The 13,473-nt window shown below is 44.8% G+C and overlaps 1 protein-coding gene across 1 annotated transcript; it reads right to left on the bottom strand.

Moving 5' to 3' along the window:
• Positions 1 to 3,546: 3,546 nt before the first annotated feature.
• On the bottom strand, positions 3,547 to 10,313 carry LOC309398658 (parvalbumin beta). The gene is made up of 5 exons (XM_081965754.1): positions 10,226 to 10,313; positions 9,175 to 9,244; positions 5,774 to 5,906; positions 4,604 to 4,713; positions 3,547 to 4,073 (listed from the first exon to the last, which is right to left on the bottom strand). Exons 2-5 carry the CDS (start codon positions 9,233 to 9,235, stop codon positions 4,045 to 4,047), a joined length of 333 nt encoding a protein of 110 aa, XP_081821880.1. The 5' UTR covers positions 9,236 to 9,244; positions 10,226 to 10,313; the 3' UTR covers positions 3,547 to 4,044.
• Between the last annotated feature and the right edge of the window lie 3,160 nt (positions 10,314 to 13,473).

Raw genomic sequence — 13,473 nt, 5'->3', positions numbered from 1 at the left:
TTCACTCAACACTAAGGTGGCCCTAAAGATTAAGGGAGGATTAACCATCTAGAAAACAGCTCGTAAGGATGGCTGGAAAAAGTATTCAGCGGTGCACAATGGATTGACCCATCCAACATGTTGTTGGCCACCGACTGAAAATAATCGTCCCTGCATGCAGAGAACTGAGATTGTGTTAACGTTGAAAGGAAGACTTGCTTAGGACAGCAGGACAGGCAAAAATGATTCTCGGTTATGGGATATGTAGAATGGAATAGAATAAAATAACAGAATTGGAAGGGACCTTGGAGATCTTCTAGTCCAATCCCCTGCTTAGGCAGGAAACCCTACACCACTTCAGACAAATGGCTATCCAACATCTTCTTAAAAACTTCCAGTGTTGGAGCATTCAGAACTTCTGGAGGCAAGTTGTTCCACTTTTATTTTGTAGCTTGCTTGTTTTCTTACAGATGTTTCACCACCCTAAGTAGTTAATCCTAACTAGGTAACACCCTAACTATGCCTTTAACAATGGAGGAGAGGACACTTTTGAAAAAAGAGTTGATGCCTTCCATTGTGGGCTGCTAGCGGCCAGCGGAACTGGCAGCAGATTCGGACAGTGAGGAGGTCGGGGAGGAACATGGACCAGTCCTGGAGTCTGGGGAAGGCTCTGATGAGGGCTCTGTGTCAGACGCAGAGAGGGGGCCAGGGCCGTATGCCAGTTATCAGCTGCCTTCGGAATCAGGCATCAGTGGGGCCGAAGAACAGCTGGAGCCTGTTCCCGATGTGCGCATGCGCAGAGCTGCCACAGAAGGAAACAGCTAAAGAACAGGGGTCGACTTGGGAGTAAGGCCACAGGTGGATAGTGAATGGCCCCTCCCATAGGGAACAAAAGAGGAGCGAAAGGGGAGTGGAGTTTGCAGGAGACAATTAGTTCACTGACTTATATACCGCTTCACAGGGCTTTTACAGCCCTATCTAAGCGGTTTATAGAGTCAGCCTCTTGTCCCCCAACAATCCGGATCCTCGTTTTACTGACCTCGGAAGCATGGAAGGCGGAGTCAACCTTGAGCTGGTCAGGATCGAACTCATGACAGAGGGCAGAGTCAGCCTGCAATATTGCATTCTGTGCCACCAGGGCTCTTCAATTAATTTCTCTTGGAGATGACCCACTCAGGAGGGACTTTTTCCTGAGTGTCAGAACTAGCAGATGGGATGGCAGGTGATTACCCAACATTGTTAGTTTGTAGGGACAACTGAGCTGGTGCTTGAACCCAATCATCAAATCCGATGCCTGAGGATCAAATCCCAAAAGTTATCGGCACCATCAATATCTATCCTCAAATCGTTGTTTTTTGTTTTTTCTCGTTTATTCTAGTGTCCCACCACTTTATGTTTCTTCGCTTCTTTTCATTTCTTCGTTTTTATCATCGTAAGCTGCCTAGAATAGCCAGCAAAGAAATCGAACCCATGACAAATAAATCATTTTGCTCCCGGAGCAGTACCCTAGTCCAGGGGTCAGCAACTTTAAACACTCAAAGAGCCACAAAGGTTCCTAACCGGAAGGCCCCCATTCAACTCTGGGGCTGGCCGGAAGTCAGGTTTCCCCCACCATAGAGTCTCCTGTTAGCGCTGCGTCCTTTTAACGCTACCTGTCCTAACCGAAAGCCCTATCCGTTGTGGAGCTGACCGGAAAACCCGCCCCTTGCCATAGAGTCTCTTCCTGGCGCACACTGCTTACCCCCCAACCCGCCCCCCCAAATTGGAATCTCCTCTCAAAATTGTGGTGCCGATTGGCGACGGGGAGCCGCAGCTGAGGGATAAAAGAGCCACCTGTGGCTCCAGGGCCGCAGGTTGCTGACCCCTGGCCTAGGTTGTGTGGTTTTCCTTTTTTTTAAAAAAAAAGGACAAGGGAACAGAAGCAAAATAGATGTGGAAAGCTTCCACATTTATTTTGCTTGTTTTACTTTTATTTAGATTTTTATACCGCCCCCTCTCCCCAAAGGGACTAAAAAGTAACATGGTGTCATTACCATGCCTACGACTAGGACAATGCATTTTGATTATTATTATTATTATTATTATTTTGTCCTATCTGGAACTTGTACGTCACTTTGCGAGACCTCCAGAGGGTCAGGACTTAAAGTGAGACTTTGAATCGGGTACATTTTCTTGCCCGTCAATCCGTCAGTCAGCCCAGTGCATGTTGATATGACCCCTCATTTAGGCCATGCTTTAGATACAGATGTTCTGGGCTTCCGATTCCTTAATATGATTTATGATGGACCAGAGTTACTGATCTGGCACAGACCTCCAATCCACCCAGCCATGATGTGTTTAAAACTCTGAATGAGTTTTGAATCCAGACTCTCTCTCATCTCTCTTCTCTCTCTCTCGTTACAGTAGTGACCAGAATTGTGGAAACCTTTTGGGGAAAGTGTATTTTTGAAGTTTGATGGCTAATAACACCACTTTTATTTTGGGGAGTAGTACCATAAAAGTATATATCAATGTAAAGATAATTTAATCAAGAGTATAATGCAACAAAGTTTGTTCAATTATCTGTATTGTATGAAAAGCTATAGGGTTAGGGTTAGGGTTAGGGTTAGGGTTAGGGTTTAGGGTTAGGGTTAGGGTTAGGGTTAGGGTTTAGGGTTAGGGTTTAGGGTTAGGGTTAGGGTTTAGGGTTAGGGTTTAGGGTTAGGGGTTAGGGTTAGGGGTTAGGGTTAGGGTTTAGGATTAGGGTTTAGGGTTAGGGTTAGGGTTTAGGATTAGGGTTTAGGGTTAGGGTTAGGGTTTAGGGTTAGGGTTAGGGTTAGGGTTTAGGATTAGGGTTTAGGGTTAGGGTTAGGGTTAGGGTTAGGGTTAGGGTTAGGGTTTAGGGTTTAGGGTTTAGGGTTTAGGGTTTAAGGTTAGGGTTAAGGATTAGGGTTAGCCAGCAATAAAACCCACTTAATAGAAGCAACCATTCAATGTTGGTTTCACATTACAACAGCTGCAGAACTAAAAGACTTGGTCCACTCCATGGGAAGACAGAGTAAGGCCCTAATTCCTGCTCAAGGTTACCCAACTAAGTATTAACTCACATGATGGTAATTTTTGTATATCTCATTTTTTTTCCTACGTGTTTCACTTTTCTTCTTTATAACTGCTATTCTAATAGCAAATCCTTCATCAAAATTATTGCATGACACTCTTGATTAAATTATCTTTCCATTGATATATAATTTTATGGTACAACTCCAGAAGGAAGAGGTGCTATTATTAGCCACCAAACCTCAAAAATACCATACACTTTTCCCAAAAGGTTTCCATAATTTTGGCCACTACCGTATGGCACGTTCATTCATTCCTCATTTGAACCAGCCTCCTTCCACCTCGACAACTCGGCGTGGACTCCAATTCCCACGGGTTCCCAAGCCGGATATGCTGGCGTGGGAAATCCGGGGAGTTGAAGTCCGCACGTCTGAAATGTTGCCCAAGTTCAGAACAACGGATGGAAACCAAGCAAGGACAGGAGTGTCGCCGTGACAACTGCATCCGGTAAAGAAACAGGCTCAAGAACCGTGAAGGATGAAGTCATTTTATATGGCTGAATGGACAATTCCATGGGTATGACTAGTAAGGGGCTTTGTGAGCCAGATTAGGTAAGGCAAAGTTTAAACCTTCTCATTTGAACTGTTATTCCCAATATCATGTCATGGACTTGGCCGGGAAGGAAGGCAGTTGCTTGGTTAACTCTTGGTGCCGTCTCTTAGAACGCTTACTTCACCGAGGCGTCTTAATACACCCTACCGACAAAAGGAAATCTCCAATTTCTTGGGCTCCTGCTTTGTCCTGCTTTTGATGTAGGGAGCCCTTTTAATTATGAATTTTACAACAATAGACAATATAATAAAGGTCGAACAGTGCGTTGGGAGTTAGCACAGTTCCCGAAGAGTAAGAAACAACTTGCTGGCCATCGTCAACGCCGGGTCGCTGTATAAAATGTATAAATAAATAGTTGACTTGCAATACGAAAGGATGTTGTACAATACAATTGGCTTGGTCTTCCCTTAACTTGCTTTACACCTTTGTAACCAGGACTACAAACTCTGGAAAAGAAAAGAAAAGAAAAGGAAGAAGGGAAAAGGAGGGGGAAGGCGAAGAGGAGGAAAGGAAAGGAAAGGAAGAGAAAGGAAGAGAAAGGAAGGGAAGGGAAGGGAAGGGAAGGGAAAGGAAAGGAAGAAGGGAAGGGAAGGAAATATTATATTATATTATTGTGACTCTTGTTTCCTCAAGTCCATCAATTATTTTGGATAGCTGATGCTAAAGAAAACAGAGCTTCTATCCATTTCAAGTCACTGAGTTGTTTTATTTATTAATGTATAGCAATGTATTAGCTAGCCTCAGGAATTAATTCCAGTTATTGTCTCCCTATCAAGACAGAAGGCGTAACGCTTACCTCACTATCCATCCCTGGGGCAACCACCCTTTCCCCTCCACTATCTGTCTCTGAGTCCCGTATTCCCCCCTCCCCCCGCTATAACTTTTAAATTTTAAATAGCCTCATTTTAATATTTTAATTATTTACGGCCCATCATGCTGGGCATCGGAGAGCGGGGATCAGGGAAGTTTTCCTTACCGTCCACGCCAATTTTGCCATCTCCATCGGTGTCACCTGCTTTCAGAAACTCTAGAGTCTCCTTATCAGTCAAAGCTCTTGCTTTCGCATCGAAATTCTGCAGGAAATTCCTAATGAACAGATAAGAGCAATCGCACTTAGACTTATATGCCGCTTCCCAGTGTTTTTCAGCCCTCTCCAAGCAGTTTACAGAGTCAGCCTCTTGCCCCTCAACAAGCTGGGAGTTATGGCCTGCCAGTGGTCAGGGGAGCTGGCCGCAGAGTCGGACAGTGAGGAAGGTTGGGGAGGAACCTGGGCCAGTCCTGGAGTCTGGGGAAGGCTCTGAGGAGGGCTCTGTGTCGGAGGCAGAGAGGGGGCCAGGGCCGTATGCCAGTTATCAGCTGCCTTCAGAGTCAGATATCAGGGAGGCAGAAGAACAGCTGGAGCCTGTTCCCAGTGTGCGCATGCGCAGAGTTGCCAGACGAAGGGAACAGCTAGGAAACAGGGGTCAACTTGGGAGTAACGCCACAGTGGAGGATGAATGGCCCCTCTCAGAGGAAATAAAAGAGGAGCAAAAGGGGAGTGGAGTTTCCAGGAGACAATTAGTTTGCTTAATTGGTTTGTGACTCTCCGAGACTCCTTGCCAAGTTCTGCAGATATCAGTCTGGCAGCTCTCCAAGCCAGAGAAGGTCTGTGACTGTAAATCCTCCCTTGAAAGACTTTGCTGGATGTGAATGAGAAGAATTCACAGCAAACTAATAGAAAAGGGTTTGTGTCATGCTCTTGGGCAGCCTAGATCAGAACACTGGGTCCTCATTTTACCGACCTCAGAAGGATGGAAAGCTGAGTCATAATTAGATCTCGGCATTTTTTTTTTGTTAGAAAAGAGACATAAACTGTGGTGTCTGGTAAAAAAATAATAATATAAACCACAATTGTGTGACTGCAGGGTGCTGCAAACAGCTATAAATGTGGGCTACTTTGTGATCCCATGACTGCAGGGGGGATGTCACAACTTCAAAACTGGATTGTAAGTCTTTCTTGGGGTGTCCATCCTAATGGCCATTCCTCAGCGATCAGTCGTTAAGAGAGGATGAGGATGTACAAAGGATTGATTATGCGTTTGTATTTGGAAATGGCCACTTGGGACTTCAATCAGGGAACAAGGGATGTTTCTTAAGTTTAACTCACTTCAGTTCGTCTTCCTCAATGTAGCCACTCTTATCCTGGTCAAGGACTCCAAATACTTTTGCTAGCTGATCCCTCGATTTGGTGTGCAAGCCAGATTTGGAGAAAAATGTCTTGCAGCTGAAGGAATCGGCAGCTGCGGAAAAGGAAACCGAAAAAGGAAGAGACAAAGAAGACCAAATATCAAAAGACGAAGAGAGGACATCGAATAACATAGTTGGAAAGGACCTTGAAGGTCTTCTAGGTCAACCCAGGGGTGACATTCAAATTTTTTAACTACCGGTTCTGTGGGCGTGGCTTGGTGGGTGTGGTGTGGCACGTGGCTTGGTGGGCGTGGCAGGGGAAGGATACTGGAAATTCTCCATTTCCTACTCAAAATTTCCACTCCCAGTTCTCTGAACTACTCAAAATTTCTGCTACTGGTTCTCCAGAACCTGTCAGAACCTGCTGGATTTCACCCCTGGTTCAACCCCTTGCTTGAGCAGGAGATCTTAGATCATTCTGGACAAAGGGCTATCCAGTCTCTTCTTAAAAGCCTCCAGTGATGGAGCAGTGACAACTTCTGGAGGCCAGCAGTTCCACTGGTTAATTGTCCTCACTGTTAGAAAATTCCTCCTTAGTTCTAGGTTGGTTCTCTCCTTGATTAGTTGCTTCTTGTCTTCCGCTGGTTTGGGAAATAGGCTGACTCAGAATAATAGAATAACAGAATAATAAATTTAGAAGGCACCTTGAACCTGAGACTTTTCTGTGCTGGTTGTAGATATGAAGGCTGGTCAAAAATCACTTTTCCCACTGCCCTTGTAACTCTGAGCAGTCGCTAAACAAATGATTGTAAGTTGAGTAAATCCAGCATCACTTTTTTGCTGTCCCAATCATGTCAGTTGGGGTGAAGTAGACATTTGAGGCACTGACCTTAATTGACTTTACTCTTGGAGACCAAAAAAGTTTAGGGACAGATTAAATATCAGCCACCCAAAAAAAGCAGAGTAAGTAGGAGCTGACTTGAGATCTAGTATGCGCCCTGAACCTCTTGGACCTTGGTTGCGTGGCCAGTTCTGACTCAAATCCAGCTACACTGTGTTCTGGCATCAATCCTTGGGGTGCAGGAGAGCTTCAAGCAGCTGGAATGTCCTGTTTCAGATCAAAAATTCCTCATTTTTCAAAACCCAGATGAGGAGTTTAATTAATTACGTTAGGTGGACAATATTTCCTGCAGAATTGTGTAGGGATTTAGAATTTGTCTGTGTCTGCTCTATCTTTTTCTAATGGAAATTGGGACATATACATTTTCTGTCATATCCCCAAATAAGGGTGGCATTGTATTTCATTTCCTTCCTTCCTTCCTCCCTCCCTCCCTTTCCTTCCTTCCCTCTCTCCTTCCCTCCCTCCCTTGCTCCTTCCTTCCTTCCCTCCCTCCCTCTTTCCTCTTCCTTTCTTCCTTTCCCTTTCTTCCTCCCTTTCCTTCCCCCCTTCCCTCTCTTCTTCCCTCCCTTCCTTGCTCCTTCCTTCCCTCCCTTTCCTCTTCCTTCCTTCCTTTCCTTTTCTTTCTTCCTCCTTCCCTCCCTTTCCTTCCTTCCATCCCTCTCTCCTTCCCTCCTTCCTCCCTTGCTCCTTCCTTCCTTCCCTCCCTCTTTCCTCTTCCTTCCTTCCTTCTTTTCCTTCCTTCCTTCCCTCTCTCCTTCCTTCCTTCCTTCCTTCCTTCCTGCAACCGGGAAGTATGGAATTTAACATCCACTGTACCTGAAAGGCGTTAGCTTAGAAGATGCTTAGAGATGCCCTGTGACTCTTCAGAGGGCCGTCTCTGCTCCAGGATCCCTATCACTCATTCCCTGGAGGGCTTCCTTCAGATGTTTTGATCTCCTGAAGCTACTCCAGGAAGCGTAAAGCCTAGACCAGTCATGCTCTCCAGAACTGAAAGATGGACCATCCTGCCATGCCCCCGGACGGCATCTTTGTACTATCCCTCACTACTTGGGTGAAGAATGTGTCAAACCCAAAAACCTTGCAGCCCTTGAGCTCTCCAGCTTTAGGTGGCATGTCAAGAACACGATTCCTTAAGAAGCTGTTGAGTTAAAAGCTTCAATCAAACCGCTTAGCTTTGCAGTCAACGTGCCGTTCTTACACGATCTGCTATAACTTCATTGCTGCAATCTGTTCTAACGGAGCCTCCCCAGGCTCCATTTTTCATACGGGGAAAAAGGTTCTCTCTCTTCTTGTCCGGGTTATATGTGGGCTTTGCATGGCCATATTTAGAGAGGAGGAAGGAATGCCTGGGGTCACATTTCAATACTAGGCGGTGGGCGGATGGGTGTCTAAACCCCGAGAAAAGTCCTTCATCCCCCTGTGCCAAATCAGAACATCATTTCAGGCATCCAGGTTCTGGGATTTTAAAGGGACTTTGTGAAACTTCTGGTTGATCCGTATTTTTAAAGGAATTTTGCGCTATTCCTTCCTTCTGTCCCTCCCTCCTCCCTCCCTCCCTCTTTCCTCTTCCTTCCTTCCTTCCTTCCTCTCTCCCTCCCTCCCTCCCTCCCTTACACCTTCCTTTCTTCCTTTCTTCCTGCTGGCTAGGGATGATGGGCACTGCAGTCCAGCAAAGAGCAGACGGTGGGGAAATGCTGAAATGTAATCATCCTAAATATTACGGTCAAGAGATTTAAGGATAGAAAAACCAAGATTTCCATCCAAGATCAGAAAATAACTCAAAAATGCTTTACAACGACTGATTTCTAGTGGCATAATCTGCACTTCCTTTAGCAAATTGTTAATGTTAAAAAGAGGTGCGCCTGGTTTAATACATTAATACTGTTTTCCCTATAAAAACATTAACACTATAAAACACTATAAAACATTCAAAACCTCCAGCAAAAATATTGGTAAAGGTAAAGGTTCCTCTCGTGCATATGTTCCCGACTCTAGGGGGCGGTGCTCATCTCTGTTTCAAAGCCGAAGAGCCAGCGCTGTCCGAAGACGTCTCCATGGTCATGTGGCCGGCATGGCTAAACGCCAAAGGGGCATGGAACGCTGTTTCCTTCCCACCAAAGGTGGTCCCTATTTTTCTCCTTGCATTTTTACGTGATTTCAAACTGCTAGGCTGGCAGAAGCTGGGACAAGTAACGGGAGCTCACTCCAATATGCGGCGCTAGGGATTCGAACTGCCGACCATTCTGATCAACAAACTCAGCATCTTAGCCACTGAGCCACTGCGTCCCATTGCAAAAATATCAGATAGTTGTTTTTCTAAAACCACCCAAGACATTTGGGAATTTTGCAGTGGTGATGATGGGGTTGTTTATGGACTCTCCTCTTCAATATTTGAATCCACAACTTTTTTTTCCGATACACCAGATTATTATTATTTTTTTAAAAAAACTGTATATAGGTATATGTTCTATATAAATTACCTTGGCAGCTTTGTAATCCAGCTGCAATATCAGCATCAGTCAGTATTCCAGCGAATGCCATCTCAGAACTCTGAGGAAATACAAAAAAAAAAGAAGTTGAAATTAAATTGCACACTAGTAACATTTTCAGGATGAGACCCGCAAGGACACTGGAATCTTTGGAAGGAAGAATACTCGCAGAATTAAAAAAGAGAATTTGCAGCCTCCCAAAGCATTTCTAAAAGTAGAGTTAGTGGGTAGATTAAGATTTTTAAAAAACAGCCAAAAACTAGCAAAGAGAATGTGAAATCTCTCTATCTCTTCATCTCTATTCCTTTCTCTCTCCCCTTCTCTCTCTGTTTATCATCTCTCTCTCTCTCTCTCTCTTTAATTCTATTTTTCTGTCTCTCTATTTTGCTTTAGCTCGCTCTTCTTCCTTCCTTCCTTCCTTCCTTCCTTCCTTCCTTCCTTCCTTCCTTCCTTTTTTCCTTCTTTTTCTTTCTCTCAATCTTTTTCTTTTTTGCTATCTTCGCTCTTTCTCTTTCTCTGTCTTTCTCTTTCTCTGTCTTTCTCTCTTCCTTTCTCTTTATCTCTCATTTTATCTCTTCGTTTCTATCTATCTTCACTTACCTCTATTTCTTTCTTTTTCTTGCTCTCTCTCTCTCTTTATTCCTCTTTCTCTCTTTAGTTCTCTTTCTCTCTTTAAGTTCTCTTTCTCTCTTTTGTTTTCTCTTTAGCTCTCTTTCTCCTTAGTTCTCTCTTTAGTTCTCTTTCTCTTACCCTCTCTCTCTTTCTCTTAATTTCTCTATTCCTCTCCCTCTCTCTCTCTTTCTTGGTCCGAGATGGTCAAAGATAGTTTCCACGTCAGATTGCAATTTCAGGATTTTTGGTCTCAGCTGAAAAACCACAAGAAAACACAAAACTCTTGGCTTTCTTTCTTTGAGATGCCCCAATTCCTCCCATGCAGTTGCGCTTCTTAAGATCCTAGCACTGGACTGGAAGAACAACAGCCAAAAAAAAAACACCCCATCATCATCATCATAGCAATGGTTCTTGGCTAGGCTCAACTCACCTTGAGGTTGCTTTTCAAAGCAGGGAGAAGAGGCAAGATAATGATCTAACGAGATCTCTTCCCTTGCAGTCTTTGCTGGAGTTCAGCTCCCGTCTTATATAGGCCTGAGTTAAGACCCCCACTGCCTTTTAGAGAAACCCTCAGATTACGTCATTGCTCAAATGACAGGGCAGAGGAGACACTGTATCTGACAAGACCTGCTAGCTAATCAAATTGATATTTATATCTCACAGGAATGCACATTCGGCCTTAGACAATCTAAGAAGTTTTCGAGTTGCAGCCTTTCCCTCCGAATTGCTGGTTCTCAGCAAAAAATAGAGGTTTTTTTTTTCCCCCTTCAAAGCTGTGGTTGGGATTTTATAAATAAGGCCAGCAAATCAACCCGTAAACATTTCCGGGGGGACGAAAAGAAATATTTTTTTTCTTCTTGGATCGGGGCACAATGCAATACTGGTTTGTAGAGGTCGTCCTCAACTTACAACAGTGTGTTGTTCCAAGTTAGAACAGCACTGCAAAAAAGGGCTTGCTAAATGTTTTTCACGCACAAAACCGTTGCAACATCTCCAGGGTTTCGTGATCAGATTTCAGATGCTTGGCAACTGATTCATATTTATTATGACCGTGGCACGTGTCTAGGGGTTGGTGGTCATGTGATCGGCTTCTGACGAGGAAAGGCAGGTTCACTTAGCAGCTGCGTTACCGACTTACCAAAGTCACTTAGCAACGGCGGCAAACAAAGTCGTAAAATGGGGCGAAACTCACTTACGAAACGTTTTGGTTAGCCACAGAAATTTTAGGCTCAGTTGTGGTGGTCATAAGTCGAGGACTACCTGTATTTGTCAGTTTAATTATTCGTATTTGAGTCACCCTGCCAACAGAAGTGTGTATAGTCAAGGCTATGGTTTTCCCAGTTGCAATGGGTGGCTGTGAAGTTTGGACCATAAGGAAGGCTGAGCGCCAAAGAATGGAGGCCTTTGAACTCTGGTGCTGGAGAAGACTCCTGCATTGAGTCCCTTGGACTGCTAGGAGATCCAACCGGTCAGTCCCAGAGGAGATCAACCACAACTGCTCTTTAGAAGGCCAGATCCTGAAGAGGAAACTCAAAGACTTTGGCCACCTAATGAGAAAGAAGGACTCCCTGGAGAAGAGCCTCATTCTGGGAACGATGGAGGGCAAAAGAAGTGGACAACAGAGAAGGAGGTGGCTGGATGGAGTTACCGAAGCAGTCGGCGTGAGCTTCAATGGACTCCAGAGAAAGGTAGAGGACAGGAAGGCCTGGAGGAACGTTGTCCATGGGGTCACGATGGATCGGACACAACTTTGCAACTAACCACAACAACATTTGAGTTTAATTTATATGTTTAGCTAATGTTCCATGAAATGGGCTGCCAAGTGCATTTTCCAGGGATCGTGGATCACACTGAGAATTGTGTGTAACCCACTGGAACCGATAATGAAACGAAAAGAAATATTGAAGAGTCAAACGAAGCGCCAAAAATTGCAGACTTAATCTCTTCCCTTCGTGAACAATTATCAGTCTCCCCTTCTCCAGTTGTTCTGAATGATATTGCTCTTGATGATGAAGAATATAATCTGTGGTTGTATAAACAGAGGCATTGAATCAAAATCATGTGAGGTATGAGTACTGCTAGATAAAAACCTTAGTAAGGCCACACCTGGAATCCTGCATCCAGTTTTGGTCACCACATTACAAAAAAGGTGTTTAAAAAAGTGCAAAGAAGAACAACTGAGGCCTCGAGACTAAAACATATGAAGAACGGTTGCAGGATTTGGGGAATGGCCTGTCCAGAGAAAGGAAGGACTAGGAGTGACATGATAGCAGTATTCCAGTATTTGAGGGGCTGCCACAAATACAATACAATACAATACAATAGTAGAGTTGGAAGGGACCTTGGAGGTCTTCTAGTCCAACCCCCTGCCAAGCAGGAAACCCTATACCGTTTCAGACAAATGGCTATCCAACATCTTCTTAAAGACTTCCAGTGTTGGGGCATTCACAACTTCTGGAGGCAACTTCTGTTCCACTGATTAATTGTTCTAACTGTCAGGAAATTTCTCCTCAGTTCTAAGTTGCTTCTCTCCTTGATTAGTTTCCACCCATTGCTTCTTGTTCTGCCCTCAGGTCCTTTGGAGAATAGCTTGACTCCCTCTTCTTTGTGGCAGCCCCTGAGATATTGGAAGACTGCTATCATGTCTCCCCTAGTCCTTCTTTCTCTTAAGCTAGACATACCCAGTTCCTGCAACCGTTCTTCATATGTTTTAGTCTCCAGTCCCCTAAACAAAGAAGAGGGGCTCAATTTATTTTCCAAAGCACTTGAAGGCAGGACAAGAAGCAACGGTTGGAAACTAACGAAGAAGAGAAGCAGCCTGGAATTAAGGAGAAACTTCCTAACAGTGAAGACAATTAACCCGTGGAATGGCTTGCCTCCAGAAGTTGTAGACTCCATCACTGGAGGCTTTTAAGCAAAGCCTCGACAGCCATTTATTTGAAGTAGGATCTCCCGCTTGAGCAGGGGGTTGAACTAGAAGACCTCCAAGATCCCTTCCAGCTCTAGACTGAGGATGGTGTTACCTAACTTGCCTCAAGATGGAAGCCATTTTGGTTTAGAATGACCCTGCCCTGCTGATCGAACCCGTTATATACACTCTGATCTTAAAAGTTGCTTATTGCAGCTTTTCCTCTGGATTTCACGGAGGCTTATCCTACTTAGAGATGCTAGGGAATCAAATTTCAGTTGCTCCGGCACTCTTCCACAGCTCTCGGCTCCTTCCAAAGATGGTGGCCCTCACACGAATTGGGAACTCTGCAACGGCTTCCTCTTCGACTTGGCTGTTGCGAGCCAGGTTTCCACGGGCAGCCCAGATCCATAAGCGCAAGAAGAATGCCTGGCACTCGGACAATTTAGACCCCCACGAATGGCATGCATTCAAGCCGGAGGTACTCGGTCTTTGCTGTCTCGTGGCTGCTTCCCCATTTGCAGCTTCTCCTGGCAGCAAGAAGACAGGGGCACATGTTGGAGAGTGAGCTGGAGACACACCAGAAATATGTCACTTGGAGAAGGAACTCCCTGTATACGATATTTCACCGGGCTGGAGATCGGCCCATGAGAAAGCTAGAGAGCTCTTTGAAACCCAGCAGCTGACTTGGATTCTCGGTTCCAGAGAGAAGGAACTGGCCATGGGAGAAGGTTTGCTCTTCCAAGGACCTCTGTTAAGACAGCAAGCCA

Source organism: Natrix helvetica, assembly GCF_964273705.1.
Source record: "Natrix helvetica genome assembly, chromosome: 13".
NCBI lineage: Eukaryota > Metazoa > Chordata > Lepidosauria > Squamata > Natricidae > Natrix > Natrix helvetica.
This window is presented reverse-complemented; position numbering and strand designations above follow the sequence as displayed.